This window comes from Ranitomeya variabilis, chromosome 1, assembly GCF_051348905.1.
Source record: "Ranitomeya variabilis isolate aRanVar5 chromosome 1, aRanVar5.hap1, whole genome shotgun sequence".
In the NCBI taxonomy this organism is placed as follows: domain Eukaryota; kingdom Metazoa; phylum Chordata; class Amphibia; order Anura; family Dendrobatidae; genus Ranitomeya; species Ranitomeya variabilis.
The window spans coordinates 896,782,838-896,807,289 of NC_135232.1; the positions used below are offsets into that span (position 1 = coordinate 896,782,838).

The 24,452-nt window shown below is 45.1% G+C and overlaps 1 protein-coding gene across 2 annotated transcripts in view; it reads left to right on the forward strand.

Moving 5' to 3' along the window:
- LOC143775873 (bifunctional heparan sulfate N-deacetylase/N-sulfotransferase 4-like) overlaps positions 1-24,452 on the forward strand; it is a 1,078,686-nt gene that overhangs the window by 493,969 nt on the left and 560,265 nt on the right. For both annotated transcript variants that reach the window (XR_013215729.1, XM_077264588.1), the window contains exon 6: positions 10,879-11,007. Coding sequence is in view for 1 of the 2 variants with exons in the window: in XM_077264588.1 (XP_077120703.1) it covers positions 10,879-11,007 (129 nt within the window). In the remaining variant the exon portion in view is untranslated. The remainder of the gene's footprint in view (positions 1-10,878; positions 11,008-24,452) is intronic.

The following is a 24,452-nucleotide window of genomic DNA, read 5'->3' on the forward strand; positions in this document are numbered from 1 at the left end:
TCGGTGTCTTATTTCTTGGGACTGCGAGGGTGTGTTTGATGGGCATGAGCAGTGCATCAGTTCGCCTGTCCCTCATCTCCTTCCGCCTTCTTCAGACTGTGCGGCTTCATGGCCGTGGCATGCGATAAGGGATCAGATGACGCCGCACAGTCTGAAGCGGGTGTAAGGACCCGAGTGTGAGAGGCGAACATATGTGCTGCGCCAGGCCCTGCATCCCAGCCCCGCAGTGTTTTAACAATGTTAAGACACTGCGGGGCTGGGATTCATGGTCATCGCGAACCGCACCGGCCGACATTAAATGATGCCAGAACATGGGCAGCGCTAACAGCGCTAGGCCAGGGGATAACACGACAGCGCAGACTCCTGTACAGCAAATAACAACGCTCAGGAGGCTGCACCCAGCACCAAGGTGGGATTCTTGACATCTGTGCTGCGTCTCATTACAAAGGGAACTCGCGCCTCCAACACAGTTTGACTGTTTAAAGGGCTAAATGTTATACGTGTTTCATTCAGCGTGTGCAAGGAGCGAAATTAAAAGAGCAACCTTTGACTTGTGCAGCACTACTGCTGCATAAGCTGTGGCTCTTCTACTTTGTAACCCCTGAGGGGGGGTTAAAGGTTACCTTTGAAATTGGTTCAATTAGGCTTCGGCCTACACTCTGCTCCCCCTGCAGAGCCCTGGGCTCCAACACCGCCAGTTGGGGCCCGGTACTGCTAGCTGCACAGAGAAAAACACCAGCCAATGTGTCAGTGGGGTTCAGCACCGCCAGCTGTTCCCCTGCTGTGCAGCCGGCAACGTGTCCTGCAACAGCCACGCAGGCACAACAGACCCAAAGCTGCCGCCAGTGCAGGCTTCGGCCTACACTCTGCTCCATCTCCTCCTCCTGCTGACCCCGGGCTCCAACACCGCCAGTTGGGGCCCGGTACTGCTAGCTGCACAGAGAAAAACACCAGCCAATGTGTCAGTGGGGTTCAGCACCGCCAGCTGTTCCCCTGCTGTGCAGCCGGCATCGTGTCCTGCAAAAGCCACGCAGACACAAGAACTGAAATTGAAGGGAACCTGTCCCCCCTCCCCCAGGCGTTTGTACGTTTTTAAGGCCACCTTGTACAGCGGTAATGCTGCATGTGTGCAAGGTGGCTCATAAACGTATTCTCCTCGCACATGTGGAACGGAAAACACGTCTAAAATGTGTCCTCTGTGTGACCATTTAACCGTCCCGGTGGTGTGACTTTCCTTTGTAATGACACGCTGCAACCCCCTTGGTAGCGCTGCCCGTCTTCTGGCATCATTGTTTGGCTGCCTGCGCCTCTGCGGCCGCCCTGACCCACACAACGCCCCTCGGTGTCTTATTTCTTGGGACTGCGAGGGTGTGTTTGATGGGCATGAGCAGTGCATCAGTTCGCCTGTCCCTCATCTCCTTCCGCCTTCTTCAGACTGTGCGGCTTCATGGCCGTGGCATGCGATAAGGGATCAGATGACGCCGCACAGTCTGAAGCGGGTGTAAGGACCCGAGTGTGAGAGGCGAACATATGTGCTGCGCCAGGCCCTGCATCCCAGCCCCACAGTGTTTTAACAATGTTAAGACACTGCGGGGCTGGGATTCATGGTCATCGCGAACCGCACCGGCTGACATTAAATGATGCCAGAACATGGGCAGCGCTAACAGCGCTAGGCCAGGGGATAACACGACAGCGCAGACTCCTGTACAGCAAATAACAACGCTCAGGAGGCTGCACCCAGCACCAAGGTGGGATTCTTGACATCTGTGCTGCGTCTCATTACAAAGGGAACTCGCGCCTCCAACACAGTTTGACTGTTTAAAGGGCTAAATGTTATACGTGTTTCATTCAGCGTGTGCAAGGAGCGAAATTAAAAGAGCAACCTTTGACTTGTGCAGCACTACTGCTGCTTAAGCTGTGGCTCTTCTACTTTGTAACCCCTGAGGGGGGGTTAAAGGTTACCTTTGAAATTGGTTCAATTAGGCTTCGGCCTACACTCTGCTCCCCCTGCAGAGCCCTGGGCTCCAACACCGCCAGTTGGGGCCCGGTACTGCTAGCTGCACAGAGAAAAACACCAGCCAATGTGTCAGTGGGGTTCAGCACCGCCAGCTGTTCCCCTGCTGTGCAGCCGGCAACGTGTCCTGCAACAGCCATGCAGGCACAACAGACCCAAAGCTGCCGCCAGTGCAGGCTTCGGCCTACACTCTGCTCCATCTCCTCCTCCTGCTGACCCCGGGCTCCAACACCGCCAGTTGGGGCCCGGTACTGCTAGCTGCACAGAGAAAAACACCAGCCAATGTGTCAGTGGGGTTCAGCACCGCCAGCTGTTCCCCTGCTGTGCAGCCGGCATCGTGTCCTGCAAAAGCCACGCAGACACAAGAACTGAAATTGAAGGGAACCTGTCCCCCCTCCCCCAGGCGTTTGTACGTTTTTAAGGCCACCTTGTACAGCGGTAATGCTGCATGTGTGCAAGGTGGCTCATAAACGTATTCTCCTCGCACATGTGGAACGGAAAACACGTCTAAAATGTGTCCTCTGTGTGACCATTTAACCGTCCCGGTGGTGTGACTTTCCTTTGTAATGACACGCTGCAACCCCCTTGGTAGCGCTGCCCGTCTTCTGGCATCATTGTTTGGCTGCCTGCGCCTCTGCGGCCGCCCTGACCCACACAACGCCCCTCGGTGTCTTATTTCTTGGGACTGCGAGGGTGTGTTTGATGGGCATGAGCAGTGCATCAGTTCGCCTGTCCCTCATCTCCTTCCGCCTTCTTCAGACTGTGCGGCTTCATGGCCGTGGCATGCGATAAGGGATCAGATGACGCCGCACAGTCTGAAGCGGGTGTAAGGACCCGAGTGTGAGAGGCGAACATATGTGCTGCGCCAGGCCCTGCATCCCAGCCCCGCAGTGTTTTAACAATGTTAAGACACTGCGGGGCTGGGATTCATGGTCATCGCGAACCGCACCGGCCGACATTAAATGATGCCAGAACATGGGCAGCGCTAACAGCGCTAGGCCAGGGGATAACACGACAGCGCAGACTCCTGTACAGCAAATAACAACGCTCAGGAGGCTGCACCCAGCACCAAGGTGGGATTCTTGACATCTGTGCTGCGTCTCATTACAAAGGGAACTCGCGCCTCCAACACAGTTTGACTGTTTAAAGGGCTAAATGTTATACGTGTTTCATTCAGCGTGTGCAAGGAGCGAAATTAAAAGAGCAACCTTTGACTTGTGCAGCACTACTGCTGCATAAGCTGTGGCTCTTCTACTTTGTAACCCCTGAGGGGGGGTTAAAGGTTACCTTTGAAATTGGTTCAATTAGGCTTCGGCCTACACTCTGCTCCCCCTGCAGAGCCCTGGGCTCCAACACCGCCAGTTGGGGCCCGGTACTGCTAGCTGCACAGAGAAAAACACCAGCCAATGTGTCAGTGGGGTTCAGCACCGCCAGCTGTTCCCCTGCTGTGCAGCCGGCAACGTGTCCTGCAACAGCCACGCAGGCACAACAGACCCAAAGCTGCCGCCAGTGCAGGCTTCGGCCTACACTCTGCTCCATCTCCTCCTCCTGCTGACCCCGGGCTCCAACACCGCCAGTTGGGGCCCGGTACTGCTAGCTGCACAGAGAAAAACACCAGCCAATGTGTCAGTGGGGTTCAGCACCGCCAGCTGTTCCCCTGCTGTGCAGCCGGCATCGTGTCCTGCAAAAGCCACGCAGACACAAGAACTGAAGTTGAAGGGAACCTGTCCCCCCTCCCCCAGGCGTTTGTACGTTTTTAAGGCCACCTTGTACAGCGGTAATGCTGCATGTGTGCAAGGTGGCTCATAAACGTATTCTCCTCGCACATGTGGAACGGAAAACACGTCTAAAATGTGTCCTCTGTGTGACCATTTAACCGTCCCGGTGGTGTGACTTTCCTTTGTAATGACACGCTGCAACCCCCTTGGTAGCGCTGCCCGTCTTCTGGCATCATTGTTTGGCTGCCTGCGCCTCTGCGGCCGCCCTGACCCACACAACGCCCCTCGGTGTCTTATTTCTTGGGACTGCGAGGGTGTGTTTGATGGGCATGAGCAGTGCATCAGTTCGCCTGTCCCTCATCTCCTTCCGCCTTCTTCAGACTGTGCGGCTTCATGGCCGTGGCATGCGATAAGGGATCAGATGACGCCGCACAGTCTGAAGCGGGTGTAAGGACCCGAGTGTGAGAGGCGAACATATGTGCTGCGCCAGGCCCTGCATCCCAGCCCCGCAGTGTTTTAACAATGTTAAGACACTGCGGGGCTGGGATTCATGGTCATCGCGAACCGCACCGGCCGACATTAAATGATGCCAGAACATGGGCAGCGCTAACAGCGCTAGGCCAGGGGATAACACGACAGCGCAGACTCCTGTACAGCAAATAACAACGCTCAGGAGGCTGCACCCAGCACCAAGGTGGGATTCTTGACATCTGTGCTGCGTCTCATTACAAAGGGAACTCGCGCCTCCAACACAGTTTGACTGTTTAAAGGGCTAAATGTTATACGTGTTTCATTCAGCGTGTGCAAGGAGCGAAATTAAAAGAGCAACCTTTGACTTGTGCAGCACTACTGCTGCATAAGCTGTGGCTCTTCTACTTTGTAACCCCTGAGGGGGGGTTAAAGGTTACCTTTGAAATTGGTTCAATTAGGCTTCGGCCTACACTCTGCTCCCCCTGCAGAGCCCTGGGCTCCAACACCGCCAGTTGGGGCCCGGTACTGCTAGCTGCACAGAGAAAAACACCAGCCAATGTGTCAGTGGGGTTCAGCACCGCCAGCTGTTCCCCTGCTGTGCAGCCGGCAACGTGTCCTGCAACAGCCACGCAGGCACAACAGACCCAAAGCTGCCGCCAGTGCAGGCTTCGGCCTACACTCTGCTCCATCTCCTCCTCCTGCTGACCCCGGGCTCCAACACCGCCAGTTGGGGCCCGGTACTGCTAGCTGCACAGAGAAAAACACCAGCCAATGTGTCAGTGGGGTTCAGCACCGCCAGCTGTTCCCCTGCTGTGCAGCCGGCATCGTGTCCTGCAAAAGCCACGCAGACACTTGCTCTTGTACCTTCTGCTCCCCATCCTGGTTCCAGTACCGTCAGCTGGTTCCGGGCAGAGCCTTTGGCTTAGGTGCCTCCCTCTGGGTATCCGAGTTCCACCAACGTCAGGTGGTCCTTGGTAGTGCTTTCAGGCACGGGTACCTCCTGCTTAGTAACCGGGTTCCAGTAACGTCAGCTGGTCCTCGGTAGTTCCATTGGCTCTTGGACCTTCGGCTACCCATCCGGGTTCCAGCACCGTCAGCTGGTTCTCGGCAGTGTCTTTTGCTCTTGTACCTTCTGCTCCCCATCCTGGTTCCAGTACCGTCAGCTGGTTCCGGGCAGAGCCTTTGGCTTAGGTGCCTCCCTCTGGGTATCCGAGTTCCACCAACGTCAGGTGGTCCTTGGTAGTGCTTTCAGGCACGGGTACCTCCTGCTTAGTAACTGGGTTCCAGTAACGTCAGCTGGTCCTCGGTAGTTCCATTGGCTCTTGGACCTTCGGGTAGCCATCCGAGTTCCAGTTCCATCAGCTGGTTCTCGGCATTTTCTCAGCTTTCTTGTACCTTCTGCTACATTTCCAAGTTCAAGAGACTAAACACGATGACCCGGAAGACCACCCCTAAGATGACGACGACACCAGAGACGACAACCACCATGATGACGACGACCCTGGAGACGATGACCCCGAAGACCACCCCGATGACGACGACCCCGGAGACGACGACCCTGAAGACCACCCCGATGACGACGACCCCGGAGACGACGACCCTGGAGACGACGACGACCTGGAAGACCGAGAAGCAGAAGAACAAGAGGCTGCAGAACAAAGAGCAGAAGAACATTAAGCATAACACTAAATATCAGAGCAAAAAATATTATCTAAATTATAAGCAGAAGAAGACTAAGCAGTGTATGGGGGTGAGTCCGTTCCTCCTCGTGGTGCCCCTGGATAAAGCCTGATGCTGCAGGCCAAACTGAACGCGGACAAATGTAACTCTTTTGTGACAGGCAGAACGGAAGGTGTAATCTTCAAATTTTTATAGATAACAACTACGGGAATGCCTGTCACAAATAAGAATATGATGAAGAAGTAGAATATGATGAAGATAATAGTAAAATAAAAAGAATATGAACAATGTAACCAAAAAAATAATAGGTAGAAGATGAAGAAGAAGATGAATAAGGTGAAGAAGTTGATGTCAAAGAAGCTGATGATGAGGATAATGAAGAAGAAAGTGTGGGAGAAGTAAAAAAGAAGGTGAAGGGCGTGGAAGTAGTGAAACATCAATATCTGACAAAATAAAAAAAAAATTAACATAGTCAAAATCTTTCTACCGCCGAACGTCATAAAAAAACCCCAAAATCCTGCTATTCTATTACATTGGGCTAAACCTCTGTGCCTTTAATGTCTCCGCCACGTCCCCCAATACATCCTACATTATTCTTAGTTGTTTTCCTTCATGTAGAATGAACCTACAAGTTTATAAAGGGTTTATTTTAATTCCGATATTTTCGTCCCATTGACTTGCATTGGGATCGGGTATCGGTATCGGATTGGATCCGATATTTTGACGGTATCGGCCGATACTTTCCGATACCGATACTTTCCGATATCGGAAAGTATCGCTCAACACTAGTTATGACCACACTACAGTATATGACTTAACAAAAGCTAATTGCAACAAATGAACTTAAAGTTCTCGAGAAGGTATTTTCGGTAACTCACATACATTAAAACTTGAATTGCGGACAGTGACATGCTTACAGAAAGCACAATGTATTACAATTTTACCGTTGAATCTATCTGTATATTACCATAGAAACAAAAATGACTTCTATATAACCAGGAGTCTTGTATTAAACTTTATTTAATTGCAGTATCTCCAATGATTTATTGTCTTTTAGTAGCCAACCTTTAACGTAGTTTTAATTTTGACAAATTCTGCTACATTTATGTCATTAACTATAGAACATACAATATTAAATCAGTAAAGGTGTAATAATTAAAAGCAATATTTCTAAAATTTTATTATGAGTCATACAAATGTAGATTCTCTCTTAAGCTGCATACATAAATCAATATTTCTACTACACAGTGGCGTAAAGCTGTTTTCACACTAATGTTCACAGTTCCTGTCCAGATTTCACGATTAGTGATGAGCGAGTATACTCGGTACTTGAGATTTCCCGAGCACGCTCGGGTGTCCTCCGAGTATTTGTAAGTACTCGGAGATTTCGTTTTCTGCGCCGCAGCTGAATGATTTACATCTGTTAGCCAGCATAATGCGATTTTAACATGAGCATTTACATTCATCAGTTCTCTGTCATTTACACATCGTTTTTAAACTACATATTCTTGAAAACAGACACATATACAAGGTGGGCCATTTATATGGATACACCTGGGTGGGCCATGTATATGGATACACCTAAATAAAATGGGAATGGTTGGGTGATATCAACTTCCTGTTTGTGGCACATTAGTATATGGGAGGGGGAAAACTTTTCAAGATGGGTGGTGGCCATGACGGCCATTTTGAAGTCCGCCATTTCTGAATACAACTTTATAAATAGCCCACCCTGGTGTATCCATATAAATGGCCCACCCTGTATATATAATTGATAGATAGAAATAAAAAAGCCAGTAATTTGTGTGTGCATACAGTAAAATCACACTGACAGTTTAGAAAAGAAAAGATTAAAAACAAAAATACACACATATATATATATATATATATATATATATATATATATATATATTCTATCTGCTGCGCAAAAAAATAAAGAGAACACTAAAATCACACATCCTATATATCAAGTGAATGAAATAATCCAGTTGTAAATCTTTATTCGCTACATAGTGAAATGCGTTGAGAACAATAACACCTAAAAATGATCAACGTAAATCACAGCTAATATCCCAAGGAGGTCTGGAGTTGGAATAATACTCAAAATCAAGGTGGAAAATGTAGTTACAGGCTGTTCCAACTTCAGTGGAAATGCCTCAAGACAAGGAAATGATTCTCAGTAGTGTGTGTGGCCTCCACATGCCTATATGACCTCCCTACAATGTCTAGGCATGCTCCTGATGAGGCGGCGGATGGTCTCCTGAGGGATCTCCTCTGAGACCTGGACTAAAGCATTCACCAACTCCTGGACAGTCTGTGGTGCAATGTGATGTTGGTGGATGGTGCGAGACATGATGTCCCAGATGTGTTCAATCGGATTCAGGTCTGGGGAACAGGCGGGCCAGTTCATAGCTTCAATGTCTTCATCTTGCAGGAATGGCTAACACACTCCAGCCACATGAGGTCTGGCATTGTCCTGCATTAGGAGGAACCCAGGACCAACCGCACCAGAATATTGTCTCACAAGGGGTCTGAGGATCTCATCTCGGTACCTAATGGCAGTCAGGCTACCTCTGGCGAGCACATGGAGGGCTGTGCAGCCCTCCAAAGAAATGCTACCCCATACCATTACTGACCCACTGCCAAACCGGTCATGCTGAAAGATGTTGCAGGCAGCAGATTGCTTTCCACTGTGTCTCCAGACTCTGTCACGTCTGTCACATGTGCTCAGTGTAAACCTGCTTTCACCTGTGAAGAGCACAGGGCGCAAGTAGCAAATTTTCCAATCTTGGTGTTCTGTAGCAAATGCCAAGTGTCCTACATGGTGTTGAGCTGTGAGCACAACCCCATCTGTGGACATCGGGCACTCAAACCATCCTCATGGAGTCAGTTTCTAACCATTTGTGCAGACCCATGCACATTTGTGGCCTGCTGGAGGTCAGTTAGCAAGGCTCTGGCAATGTTCGTCCTGTTCCTCCTTGCTGAGATAGTGGTCCTGCTGCTGGGTTGTTGCCCTCCTACGGTCCTCTTCACTTTTCCTGGTGTACTGGCCTGTCCCCTGGTAGCACCTCCAGCCACCAGACACTACGCTGACAGACACAGCAAACCTTGCCACAACTGAATTTGATGTCATCCTGGATGAGCTGCACTACCTGAGCCACTTGTGTGGGTTGTAGAGTCCGTCTCATGCTACCACGAGTGTGAAAGCACAACCAACATTCAAAAGTGACCAAAACATCAGCCAGAAAGCATTGGTACTGAGATGTGGTCTGTGGTCCCCACCTGCAGAACCACTCCTTTATTGAGTGTGTCTTGTTAATTGCCAATAATTTCCATCTGATGTCTATTCCATTTGCACAACAGCATGTGAAATTGATTGTCAAACAGTGTTGCTCCCTAATTGGACAGTTTGATTTCACAGAAGTTTGATTTACTTGGAGTTATATTCTGTTGTTTAAGTGTTCACTTTATTTTTTTGAGCAGTGTATATATATATATATAAATATATAATATATATATATATATACACCTATTCTATGTGTATATAGGTTATCTATCTTTTCTATTGTAACCTGTCAGCTTGTTTTTACAGCAGCCACATATGAATTGTCGGCTTTCAAAGGACACCGATGCGTAAAAATCGCACAGCACTCACATGTTGCGAGTACTGTGCGATTTTTTTTCTCTCACCCATTTACTTCTATTGCGGGATGCGATCCGTTTTCTGATTACAATCGCAGCATGCTGCGATTTTTTTTCCATTCCAATCGTGATTCAGTCAGACTGAACTGCAATTTTTTGGTGACAGGTTCCCATTAAAGATAGAAATATTGTAAAATTTGGGTTAAGTATTGATGTTTGGCTTAAAAGGATTTTTCAATTTCACATAAAAGTAAGAAACAGTTAAGGTACCTTCACACTAAACGACTTTACAACGATAACGATAGCGATCCGTGACGTTGCAGCGTCCTGGATAGCGATATTGTTGTGTTTGACACGCAGCAGCGATCTGGATCCTGCTGTGATATCGTTGGTCGTTGCTGAAAGTCCAGAACTTTATTTGGTCGTCAGATCGGCGTGTATTGTCATGTTTGACAGCAAAAGCAACGATGCCAGCGATGTTTTACAATGGTAACCAGGGTAAATATCGGGTTACAAAGCGCAGGGCCGCGCTTAGTAACCCGATATTTACCCTGGTTACCATTGTAAAAGTAAAAAAAAAAAACAGTACATACTCACCCTCTGATGTCTGTCACGTCCCCCGGCGTCCGCGCTGCTGCTCAGAGCTTCCTGCACTGAGTGTGTCAGTACCGGCCGGAAAGCAGAGCACAGCGGTGACGTCACCGCTCTGCTGTTAGGGCTGGCACTCACACAGTGCAGGGAAGCAGACGCCGGGGGACGCGAATGTAAGTATGTAGTGTTTGGTTTTTTACATTTACACTGGTAACCAGGGTAAACATCGAGTTACTAAGCGCGGCCCTGCGCTTAGCAACCCGATGTTTACCCTGGTTACCCGGGGACTTCGGCATCGTTGGTCGCTGGAGAGCGGTCTGTGTGATAGCTCTCCAGCGACCAAACAGCGATGCTGCAGCGATCGGCATCGTTGTCGATATCGCTGCAGCGTCGTTTAGTGTGAAGGTACCTTTATGTAAGGCTTTAAAATAACAGTAAGTACTATTTACCTGCTTACACCCCTTCTGTTGCTGCACTGCCCCTCTGCTGATTGACGGAGATTAAAGGAGAGGTGTCTACAAATGTTGGTATTTAAAAGGATTATTATCTGACTATCCCTCAATTTTACTTGAAAATGATCAACATCTTAAAGTAATTTTGATATAAAAATTCTTAACGTTATAACTATGTATTTGTTAATCAGACTTTGGTCACATACATACTATAAGCTGGCTAGTGTTCTGACCATTGATAATTTACTTACTCATTTATAGATGGCTGTAATGATCTTTTAATATGATATCATCTTGCTTTATGAACTAGGTTCTGCCACGGCAAACTTGTGGCTTGTTCACACATACAATTTTCTACAAAGAATATCCTGGTGGACCAAGTGAACTGGATAAAAGCATCAAAGGAGGAGAGTTGTTCCTAACTGTGCTTCTGAATCCTGTAAGTTTTATTACATTAAATCTTACCCGAAAAGTAGAATAAGAAAGTAAACCAGAAACAATGTCTGTCTTAACAATGATGCCAGTTCTTTAGAAAGATCAGTAGCATGTTTTCCTGCTTAATTAATTCAATTTTTCTGATTTAAATTGCCTTGCCTCAGTTTATTAATTGAATTGGTCAAGTTTGTCTTCCATGACTTTAAAGGGAATCTGGAGTAGGGACAGAGAACCTGATTACTGCGTAGTATCACTTAATTTACTATGTGCAGCAGTTCTGATAGAGCCACAGTTTGCTCTGCTGCCGATGTAGCACAATTGAGAAGTTTATAATCTCCATGACACCACAGCTTTCTGTGGGAGAGCTGCTAATCAGTGTTGGGGGAGTGGTTGGACTAGGATGCACAAGGCTAGTTGTCCTGTAGTGATAATCTCCTTCTGATAATACACTGATTGTATTGAAACAGCAAAACAAATCTTAGTAAATGACTCATCACTGTAATCATGGTCTCTACTCATGCATTATGGTGCTCTTAGACTACGTAACAAAAGCTGCTGACAGATTTCTTTTAATTCTTATGTGTAATGCTAAGAATTATAACTAACATTACATTTGAGGAGATCCATGAATGACATCACAGTAATTTTCTTGTGGCAGGTTTTCTGTTTTTAAAAATACCATTTTTTTTCCACTTTTTTCAGTGAAGTTTTTATTTAGTTATTTTTTTATATATTGTGTTCTTTTTCTTTTTTAAGTCCTTTCAAGAAGACTATCAGAAAGCACAAAAATACTATGCCAAGTGCAAGCTACAATTAGGAATGCTTTATCTGAATCCACTCAGTCTTTCATAGCAATGTGTCATTGAGGCACCATGAACATATGCACCAAGTATGCATATTAATTTAAAAGTAGTAGGTCAAAATATATTCCCACATAGCAGAGTGTTACAGTAACAATATTGTGGATGAGGTTTTCCAAACCTACATTCAAAATTGTTAAAACCTTAATAACTAACCTTTTGTCTAAATTTTTAATCTTTGCAATGTAAGTTTATGCTTTGTATTTTTGTCACAAATTTCTCTCTTGATGGTGTGACCCCAGAGAAATTGTGTATATTTTGCCATTGGGGGAATTTCTCAATGGGAACATACCTTCAATATTTTGTTTAATTACTTTTGAATTTACAAGTGAACAGATAGACAAATAAACAAAAGAAAAGGGACAAAATAGATCCAATAAGGTTGGTGCTGAAAACACCCCCCTCAGCTTATACTTGAGTGAGGGACCCAGAAGATGCAGGTGGAGCGACAGTGGCGGAGCAGCGGGTCACAGGAGGCAGGAGCTGGCTGCTGCAGCTAAAGTCTGTGCCCACTGCAATAGAGAAATTAATATTCACTGCACTCACAGTGAATATTCATTTATTTGTAATAACAGCATAGTAGTCCCAGCCGCCGGCTTCCTGCAGCTCCTGTGCTATCACTGCCCTCCTTGCCCTTAGACTTGGAGGGCAGTGAATATTCATTCTCTTAAGTAGCAGGCACACGTGTTCACCTCGCCGCTGCAGCTGCTGGCACCGTAACAAGATGCTGAGAGTGAGAGCAGGAACGGCAAGCAGGATATTTTTTTTTAATGTTTTTCTGATGGGCGCCATGCATACAAGGATAGGAATGAGGAGCTATGCATACAAAGATAGGGATGAGGAGCCATGCAGACAAGGATAGGAATGAGGATCCATGCATACCAGGATAGGGATGAGCAACCATGTATACCAGGATAGAGATGAGGAGCCATCCATACCAGGATAGGGATGAGGAGCCATGCATATCAGGATAGGGGTGAGGAGCCATGCATACCAGTATAGGGATGAAGAGTCATGTATACCAGGATAGGGATGAGGAGCCATACATACCAGGATGGGGATGAAGAGCCATGTATACCAGGATAGGAATGAGGAGCCATGCATACCAGGATAGGGATGAGAAGCCATGCAGACCAGGATCGGAATGTGGGAGCCATGTGCAGCGCTCCAGAGTCCTGGTCATTGCAGTACTGATGCTCCACCGCTAAGGGGAGTGATGGTACGTCTGATGGCACTTAAGGAGTTCACCTGACCAGGTATCACAGACACCAATACACTTCATAGTCTGGCCTCCAGGGGGAGCTAAGGGCGCTATGTATTAGGCCACTCCTCACAATCTGGTAAAACTGGGGGTTGGATAGAAAGTTAGACAGAAGCTGACTGGTTTGGAACCAGGCAACATCCTGTGGCAGAGGGTGTTGCAGGGGAAGATTCAGGGGGGTCCCTGTCAGGGGTGGGATCCTGGCAGAGGCCTAGCGACAAGGAAAGAACGTTAAGGAACTGCGCCTGCACTTTATCGCGGCGGTACCCCAAGAAAGGAGCCGGTGGCCGGGAACGCCGAGGAAGTATTGGGCTCCAAGCATTACTTCAAACCAACGTCAGGACAGTTAATTATAGGTTGGCTGTCTCACCTAAATCACTTAAGCAGACATAGGGGGCAACTGTAGGAGAGGGGCGTCACTAGGGTCCCGGAAGAAATCCAGGCCTACCTGTCATACGGGTGCGTCCTATCCATATCATCTGGGGGACGGAGAAGAACATCAGAACAGAGATAAGTTGTGGGTAAGAACATCAGAAACAGACACAACAGTTGTGAGGACTCTCCCGTGGTGCTCAGCAGGGGAGTACTACAACACACAGGCGCTAGAAGGTAGGCACAGATTTCCACCTGAAAAGGGAGCTCTGGAGGTGCCATCGGACTGGCCGGTCTCAGACAGCCCTGTTAACTGTACTCAGGATTGAGGATCTTGAAGCCTTCAGTAAAGAGGTAAAGAGACTGCAACTCTGTGTCCTTGTTATTCACTGCGACTTGCACCACGCACCACCACCTACACCTTTCATTGGATGCCCCTTAGCAGGGTCACGGACCGGGTGTAGCCACCGTGACAACCCCAGGACTGAGACAGAGAGGTCCGGTACCGAGTACCCCGCGGACCTGCGTCTGGGGGTGCTCCACATGCATGCCAGGATAGAGATGAGGAGCCATGCATACCAGTATATGGATGAAGAGCCATGCATACCAGCATAAGAATGAGGGGGCCATGTGTACTAGGATATGGATAAGGAGCCATGCATAACAGGATAGGGATGAGGAGCCATGTGTTAGGGGTTGAGTTCCCGCCTCTGCACAGGGAGAATCTCGAACCATCTTTGCTGTGGTCTTCCATTCTTCTTCAGCTGCAGTGGAGCCTGATCAGCGGAGATGTCTGGCTCAGGCTGATACTGTGCGGATGGTTACTGCTGCCTTTCCAGGCTCAGCCATTGTAGCCAGTACTGGTCAGTGGCGAGCAGACATCTCTGGGACTAAATCCTGCTTTTCCCCTTCTGAGCATGCCCAGGGTAAGACCTCTCATTGGAGGTTGGGGGTCACATGCTCAGGTACTGTGGCAGCTCCCATTGGTCCTCTAGGAAGGTCCTGAAGTTGCTCAGGTACTGTAGCAACTCCCATTGGTCCTCTAAGATGGTCCTGAAGTTGCTGCAGCTATAAAAGGTTTGCATGGCCGCATGGCCATGTGCTAGTATCAGCTTATGTTATGACATTTAGCTACTCAGTGGTCTTGTCTGCTTGTGGTCAGGGTCCGGCTGAAATAAGCCACTAGAATACCAGCACCTCTGGTGAGGAGTTTGTATGGTGAATTCAGGGCTGGCGTAAAGCCATTAGAATTCCAGCTCCACCGGAGAGGAGGTGTTTGTGTGCTTGCTACTCCCTGACCACTGATTGCTTTTGCTCTGTTAAGCCGCTGTGTTCCCCTGTGACGTTAACAGGGCACAGCATTTTCCCTTCTGTTCGACTCTGTGAAGTAACAGAGTTCGCTTCTACTGCCATATTGTGCCACCATTTGCTAGCAGCAGGTTGGTCTCTTGCAAGGTGGACCCAGGGCTGCGAACGCACCAATAATAATAATATCTAAATATACTTGGTGCGTTCCGCCAGCCCTAACACCATGCATACGAGTATAGGGATGAGGAGCCATGCATACCAGGATAAAGATGCAAAGCCTTGCATACCAGGAAAGGGATGAGGAGCCTTGCATACTAAGATAGGGATGAGGAGCCCATGCATACCAGGATAGGGATGGGGAGGCCATGAATACCAGGATAGGGACGAGGAGCCATGCATATCAGGATAAGGATGAGGGAGCCCACACTGCACTTGCTAACTGAGCCAGTGTGCGTGTTCTGAGTAAACAAACTGTGCCCAAAGATACCTGCGGAGCAGGGCAGCAGAGATGAAGATGCGTACTTCAGACAAACAGGATCTGAAGCATGTGACTTCTGGGGGCATGGCCTAACTCCGGAGAGCTAAGAGGTGAAGGAAAAACTGCACCCAGATTAACCCTAGACCTACCTTTTCCCACAAGCTAGGCAAACCATGACACCAGGATGGGGATGAGTAGCCATTCAAACCAGGAGAGGGATGAGGAGCCATGCAGACCAGGATGGGGATGGGGCTACAATGCACACCCGTCTTATTCTCGAGTCAATATGTTTTCCCAGATTTTTTTTGGGAAAAAAATAAATAAATACAGCAAAAAGGCAGAGATCTTTACCTGCCCAGTCCTCTAAACAAATGCACTAACAGGATGCAGTGGACCCATATAGTTAAGATGGCAGTAACACAGATGCAAGAATACCGATGAGACAACTGCCACAGCCTACCAATTCATGGAAGGGGCCGCTGCTTGGTATATTAATGCACAATAAAGACTTGTATGTGGCGCTGTTCACACTATGGCAATGCACAGCATCCAGGTTATCAGCCTAGTAGTTACACCCCTCTATTAGATCAGGCGGGCTGCCCAGCGCCATCAAAATGCATCCCATGTGAACAGGCTCCACAATTTACAAGACAGAATGGGTCCAACTGCACCCTGAAAAAAATTGCAGAAAACACACATATAAAAATGTGAGGTATTAGTTGATATTTTGGCCAAAATATGTAAGCTCGTAACCCCTGCCATGGGTCCTCACGCTTACGAGTCCTAACTCTAAACAGCAATAGCACAAAAAGAGGACTTGAAAATCCTCCAAAAATACAAAAATATAGCAAAAAGGCAGCGACCCTTACCTGCCCAGGCCCCTTTTTTGTGGTATAATTAGGTGCCACTGCTTATACTCAGGTTGACTTATACTCGAGCACATACAGTAATTAATTTGGTGCAAACATATGGGTTGTTCATCTTCATGCACCTTGCTAGAATGTTTCTTCAGTCAGGAACTGGAGTATCAATTCTGGTGTAAGAAATGCAACCACTTTTGAAGAATTTGATGGCCAAGCATAGCCATGCCCCATTCCACTCTGTCTCCTCCCATCCTTTCCAGTTTGGCAGAATTGCCTGAAACTGGTGTAAACGCACCAAAGGTCACAACATTTTTTCCAAATTGCATGTTGTTTTATGTCAGTAAACAAAATACTAAAAATAATCAACATTCACATTTCTATGTAAAATAGACTCATTTGATCAGGCTTTTGACCATCTTTTAACGGCTTCATGTATCCAAGAACGCCAAGCAGGTGAAATGACCTGAACATTCTTAAGGCTTCTTCCATGCTACACTTTCAATAGAAATCAATGGAAAGCCTCAAAATATGCCTGAAAAACACCTGGTGGCTCCTTGTTTTTGCTTGAAGACTCCTAGCGGTTTGTTCATTGTTGAATTGAATTTAAAAGAAGTCCAGAAAATGCCAGTAAAAAAAATGCACAAAATACACACTGTCTTTCAAAAACATAAAAATGTGCTCAGGAAACAAGCAAATAATGCTGAAAAAATGTGGTTCTGTTTTACAAAGTGCTGTAGAAAAGGAAATTATTTTGAAGCATCTTTTGCTTGAGAAACGGACATTTATCTGAAAAAAAACGTTGTGCGAAAATACCTGAGATGTCATGCTGTGGCCGAAGGCCTTAGTATGTGGTCAATTGTAAAGAACAAAAAATATCCTTTCAATCATGTATTAGATGAAGTACTATTCTATATCGCCTGCCATTATTCAGTCAAAGCAGCATTAGAAATCAGATGAAATGTGGCGGGACTCCCAATCACACACACGAAGACAAGTCATCACCACTTTATTAACTATACGCGCTACATACATGTGCCCTCTGGGTTCATTTACCTTGGCGTTTTTTATGCACATGATTTCACTGGCTGGATATTTTTAGGATGAGAACATCATTTGTTGTACTTGGTCTTGGCTGTCAGGAATGCAGATGGGTTTGTCTGACCCTTGCATTAACATAACTCATGTTTCAATGAATTCTGCTTCAGCTTTCAAAAGTATTATTTCTGCTTACTTCAGTCTGCAAATATTATACGGCTTTCATTTTTTAAGTATTTTTGCAATGGTATTATCTGAATATATATCTACATTTGATATAAAATTGGATTGAAATTATTCAAGCTGCTAAAATTATCACTTTTCTTTCTGACTGCCGTACAAAGCAGTATGTAGCAAGATGGTGACTTTTCTAAAAGGTCAAATATTTGATATGCATGATAGTAGCCAAAAGATCAAGACCCAGAGGAAGATCTGTACATTCCAGTTATTTATGGTCTAGTCGCCATTTTCTGACCATCTGTGCGCTAATAATATTGAACTGATATTTCAACTTGCGAATGAACCATATGCAAGGTTCATAATGAGCTGAGAACATAACGTAATGCGGTTTCACAATGGCTGCAGGGATTGTGAGAAAAATAATGTATTATAAGCAATTACTAATTAAATACTTATAAAAAAGCATAAAATATTCTTCCAAAAATAAGCAGTCGCTTACAGTTCTTTTAGGAAAAATCTATTTTGCCGAACAACACCAAAGATAAATGTTACATGTTCCCGATACATCAGATTTTATACAACTGCTATACAGTATGATCCTCTATGCACCATAAATAATGTAAACTACCCACCAGCCAGGCATCTTACCCACCAATGTGTATGTGGGCATTCTGAGCTCTTATTCTGCCTGATATATCCTGGCATAGAAAGTCACCTGAGCATTTTAGGACCGTGCATCTTATCCATTATTCTAAATTCACTATTCTAGTCACTGTAATCATTGACCCTATCAACCATTTCTGATGCCTCTAACAATCTATTTATGCATATCCTGATTTTTTTCATCATCTCAGGTATGAAATAAAACACTTTGATATGAAATAAATGCACTTTGATCTTTAATGCCCTATATCAAAGGATTTTATGCAATGAGTAATCCCTTTTTGTTAAAGCTTATGATGAAATGCCCCCTGTTGGGACCTCCAATGCTCAGCTGTAAACACTGTTCCCTCTCATCTGTGTGGTTGGGAAATGACAGGGTAAGAGTTCCAAACCCTGCAGACAGAGCTGTCATTGGACTCAGATATTTGCATAAATATGTTGTGTTAACTAATTCTTAGCTACAATTGGGAAGCATTTTATTTTGGTAAGTTCGAATTGAATTGATTTTTAAGGGATGAGTTGTATTTTTCGAAGCCTGGGTGTATATTAATTATTTTGTTTAAAAAAACAACAGTGTTGATGGTAATAAATATACGTGTTAAATAGGTTGACTATGATTTTTTTAGCAAAGTTAATACAGGCAATATGGTAAAATAAAATAACACACTAATATTGCACTGTCAATCTGGTGCTGTATTTTGGAACTGTACTACAGTGATGATGTGTCCACCATATGTAAATGACCTCTGCAGCAAATCGCTGGTTCCGGTAGTCATGGGCCGACCATGCAACTTCACTGCACATCAACACAATGACAGGTAATATCACCAGAATGGCTTTGTTGGATGGTGGGAGATTTACTACTTGTATATGTGTCATGTTATCATGTTCCCTGGTTCGAGGCAGAGTTTTAAATATACTGGTCAACTATTTAACCTTTATTTTATGAGTGTTATGACTGTGGATATACTGAATATGTGTAAGATTTTAAAGTACAGTATTTTACTGCAAAACGCATCAGATCTTTGAGCCGAGATCTCAATCTGTGCTGTACTGCCTCTGATGGCCATTTTCCTGAAGCCCACAGCAGGGAGAGCAATGTGCAGAGAGGGGACTCTGCTCCTGTTTGCACTGCCAACATTTTCTTGAAGCACAATGCTGGGACACTGCCTTCTCTCAGCCCATGGCCAGCAGCATCGCCCCACTCCTGCTGCCACCGGCTCCTGAAGCGGTGACCCTGCCTTCTGTCACCCCAATCCACCTCCACCACTGCCCTCCCTTGGTAAAGTACATTCGTAATATAAGACGCGCCTCCATATTTTTCTCAAATTTGCAAACTACGGTATCACTATTTTTACACTGCTCAAAAAATAAAAGGAACACTAAAATACCACATTCTAGATATCACTGAATGAAATATTCCAGTTGTAAATCTTTATTCATTACATAGTGGAATGTGTTGAGAACAATAAAACCTTATAATGATGAATGTAAATCACAGCTAACATGCCACGGAGGTCTGGAGTTGTAATGATGCTCAAAGTCAAAGTGGAAAATTAAGTTACAGGCTGATCCAACTTCAGTGGAAATGCCTCAAGACAAAGAAATGATGCTCAGTAGTGTGTGTGGCCTCCACATGCCTGTATGATCTCCCTACAATGCCTGGGCATGCTCCTGATGAGGCGGCAGATGGTCTTCTGAGGGATCTCCTCCTAGACTTAGACTAAAGCATCCGCCAACTCCTGGACAGTCTGTGGTGCAATGTGATATTGGTGGATGATGCGAGACATGATGTCCCAGATGTCTTCAATCAGATTCAGGTCTGGGGAACAAACATGCCAGTCCATAGCTTCATTGCCTTCATCTTGCAGGAACTGCTGACACACTCCAGCCACATGAGGTCTGGCATTGTCCTGCATTACGAGGAACCCAGGGCCAACCGTACCAGCATATGGTCTCACAATGGGCATGAGGATCTCATCTTGGTACCTAATGGCAGTCAGGCTACCTCTGCACATGGAGGATTGTGAGGCCCTCCAAAGAAATGCCACCCCACACCATTATTGATCCACTGCCAAACCAGTTATGCTGAAAGATGTTGCAGGGAGCACATCACTCTCCACAGCGTCTCCAGACTCTGTCATATCTGTCACATGTGCTCAGTGTGAACCTGCTTTCGTCTGTGAAGAGCACAGGGCGCAAGTGGCGAATTTGTCAATCCTGATGTTCTGAGGCAAATGGCAAGCGTCCTGCATGGTGTAAGGCTGTAAGCACAACCCCCATCTGTGGACATCGGGCACTCAGACATCCTCATGGAGTCAGTTTCTAACTATTTGAGCAGACACGTGCACATTTGTAGCCTGCTGGAGGTCAGTTTGCAGGGCTCTGGCAGTGCTCCTCCTGTTCCTCCTTGCACAAAGGCTGAGGTAGCGGTCCTGCTGCTGGGTTGTTGCCCTCCTACGGCCCCCTCCAGGTCTCCTGGTTACTGGCCTGTCTCCTGGTAGCATCTCCAGCCTCTGGACATTACGCTTACAGACACAGCAAACCTTCTTGCCACAGCTTGCATTGATGGGCCATCCTGGATGAGCTGCACTACCTGAACCACTTGTGTGGGTTGTAGAGTCTGTCTCATGCTACCAAGAGTGTGAAAGCACAACCAACATTCAAAAGTGACCAAAACATCAGCCAGAAAGAATTGGTACTGAGATGTGGTGTGTGGTCCCCACCTGGAGAACCACTCCTTTATTGAGTGTGTCTTGATAATTGACAAATATTTAGAATTGAGAGTCCTCGGTGGTTGATAACTTTTCATGGCTAACTGAAAAGATGGTTACAAATTGCAAGCTTTTGAGACTATTCAGGCCTCTTCATCAGGTTTAGACTAATACATCTAATAATCACATATTTATACACAACACAGCACAGAGCTGTCATTATGGGAGAATGATAAACAGTTGTGTCCAGAAATATTGGAACTGTTCATAGATAAGGAGTGAATGTTTTGTCCTCTGATTGGGGTCTTGTTCTGTGTTGTGATGCAACATAAGGCCTGAAGTGCAAATTCCTTAATTGATGTTAAAAGACATAAATCCATGAGACACATTAATTCCTGCACTAAGTGTGTCAAAGGTTGTCATAAATTTATACTCCCAGATTCTCCTGTCTCTCTGATATTTGAAGTTACCTTTCAATACAAGAAATTTCAGGTCCATGATGCTATGATCAGGCATATAAAAATGTTTGGTCACAGGTAAATGTATTCATTTTTCTCTTATTGTGTGGCGGTGAGAATTTATCCTTGTTCTCAGTTTCTGCCCTGTCTCCCCTACATACAGACTCCAGTTGGACATTTAGTGCAAATAATTAAGTAGCAAGTACACCACATTAGATGTGATGTAGCTGAAGGTACCTGAGACCTTGTAGTCCTGATGTGAATCTGAGCAACAGCTAAAGACTTCCATGAACAGTTTAATCAATTTTATTCCACCATCAACTCAATGCTCAACTACTCCTGTACTGAAATTAACTTTTTGGACACGATCATTAAGCTGCAGTACAATGAAGTAGAGAAATCCCTGTATCAGAAGCCAATTGACCGTCCAACATACCTTAAATGGGACAGTTTCCATCCAAAACAGATAAAAAACTCTATTGTCTACAGCCAAGCCATCAGATACAATCGTATATATGTTCCAACCCCATGGACAGAGGTGAACACTTTAGTCACCTCAGAAAGGCCTTTTTGAACCAGGTCTACCATTCAAGAACAACTTAAAACCAGATCACAAGAGTCACCAAAATATCATGGAATCACCTGCTATATTACAAAGCTAAAGAAGAAAATAACCGGGTACCTATAGTAGTCACCTACAATCTGGAGGTGCTAAGGGGAGCTGCACAGAAATTACAACCTTTACTACAAAAAGATGCCCGATTACTATCCATTTTTCCAGACCCCCCACTACTGTGTTTTAGGCAGCCCCCAAATCTAAGAAGCATCATTGTCAGAAGCTCCCTTTCCTCGTCAACAGCTGTAGGAACCTTTCCTTGCAACCAGAAACAATGTAAAACCTGTCCATTTACAATGACCACGGACAAGATAAAGATCCCCAATTCACATCAGGACTACAAGATCCCAGGTACCTTCAGCTGCATCACATCTAATGTGGTGTACTTAATTATTTGTACTAAATGTCCAACTGGGGCTCTGCATGTAGGGGAGACAGGGCAGAAACTGAGAACAAGGATAAATTCTCACCGCCACACAATAAGAGAAAAAATAATGGATCTACCTGTGGCCAAACTTTTTTGTATGCCTGATCATAGCACCGTGGACCTGAAATTACTTGTATTGAAAGGTAACTTCAAATCTCAGAGAGACAGGAGAATCTGGTAGTACAAATTTATGTCAACCTTAGTGTCACATTTGTGTCACACTTAGTGCACAATGTCTTTTTACATCAATTAAGGAATTTGCACTTCAGACCTTATGGGGCATCATAACACAGAACCAGATCCCAATCAGAGGACAACAAAACATTCATTCCTTATCTACGAACTGTTCCAATATTTATGGACACAACTGTTTATCACTCTCCCATAATGACAGTTCTGTGCTGTGTTGTGTATAAATACAGAGGGGCAAAAAAGTATTTAGTCAGTCAGCAATAGTGCAAGTTCCACCACTTAAAAAGATGAGAGGCGTCTGTAATTTACATCATAGGTAGACCTCAACTATGGGAGACAAACTGAGAAAAAAAAATCCAGAAAATCACATTGTCTGGTTTTTTTAGCATTTTATTTGCATATTATGGTGGAAATAATTGCTATTGCTGACTGACTAAATACTTTTTTGCCCCACTGTATGTGATTCTTCAGATGTTGTATTAGTCTGTGCCTGATGAAGAGGCCTGAGTAGTCTCGATAGCTTGCAATTTGTTACCATCTTTTCAGTTAGCCATTAAAAGGTATAAACCACTGAGGACTCTCAATTCTAAATATTTTTCTATCTACTGGCTTACACTGTACAAATATATATATATATTTCCTGTATTGATAATTGCCAATAATTTCCATCTGTTGTCTATTCCATTTGCACAACAGCATGTGAAATTGATTGTCAAACAGTGTTGCTCCCTAATTGGACAGTTTGATTTCACAGAAGTTTGATTTACTTGGAGTTATATTCTGTTGTTTAAGTGTCCCCTTTATTTTTTGAGCAGTGTACTATGTATGATGAAGTAAAATTTTTGCTGCATTCTGATATCCAACACTGTTTTTTTCTGACAGAGTAGCAGTATTGGGGATTGTATTTGCAGTTTTTGTTGCTAGTTATTTATGGCCACCATTTTAATTTGAATATACGAATGTAGCAGTAACTATCGTTATTTCAAAATAGCAAGGCTGCACTATCTGCGCGGCCGGACCATTCATAGACTTTCAATTAGAATTAATACATGCTAAGTTAATAGAGCAGCATGTCAACTGTAAAAACACATTTGCTACATCTGAAGCATGTTGATGTTATTATTCTTTTGTTTTTGTGGTTGTAAAAATGTGTTTTTTAATGCTGCAGGTGCGTGATCTGCAGTGCACTTTTGAAATCTTTGTAATTTCATTTTCTCTTTTTGTATATATGCATTTTACTTGTGAATTTCTTCCAAAGACTTAAATGAGATGCAGAAAGATCACACCTAAAAATTACTTATTTGTTTTTATGGTGTCTCCATTTTGAAAATACTGTAAAAATGCATCTAATCTGCACACAACTATATCAGTAGTTTTTCTAAGCTAAATAACAGGAGGTTTCAAAAACAAAACTGTTTTATTTAAAACATTAAATACCAAAAAGTAAAAAAAAAAAAAAAAAAAAAAAAAAAAAAAAAGCAGCTTAAAAAAACACAATAAAAATGCTTCTAAAAAGCACATCTAAAAACTCAATTAAAAATTCAAATAAGCCAGGTTAGATAATTGATGCAGAAAATCAGCAACATCAAAAATGCACCAAATGCCTAATACTTTTGTCTTAGCCTAAGGCCACGTGCACACGTAGAGTACTTGGTGAGTTTTTTGCCTCAATATTTGTAAGCCAAAACACGAAGTACGTCACCCGGTGGGCACATCAAAACGTTTAATGCGGACGCATCCGCATACAACGCATGTCCCTGCGTACCCAATGTTAAAGATAGGTATGCAGGACAACGCAGAACGCATGCTGAAGTAGGCGGTGCTTAGGGGAGGAAGTACGCAGCCATACCCAGACCAGCCAAACACAAGTGTGAACTTAAGGTACCTTCACACTGAACAACTTAACAACGATAACGACAGCGATCCGTGACGTTGGAGCGTCCTGGATAGCGATATCGTTGTGTTTGACACGCAGCAGCGATCTGGATCCTGCTGTGACATCGTTGGTCGGAGCTAGAAGGC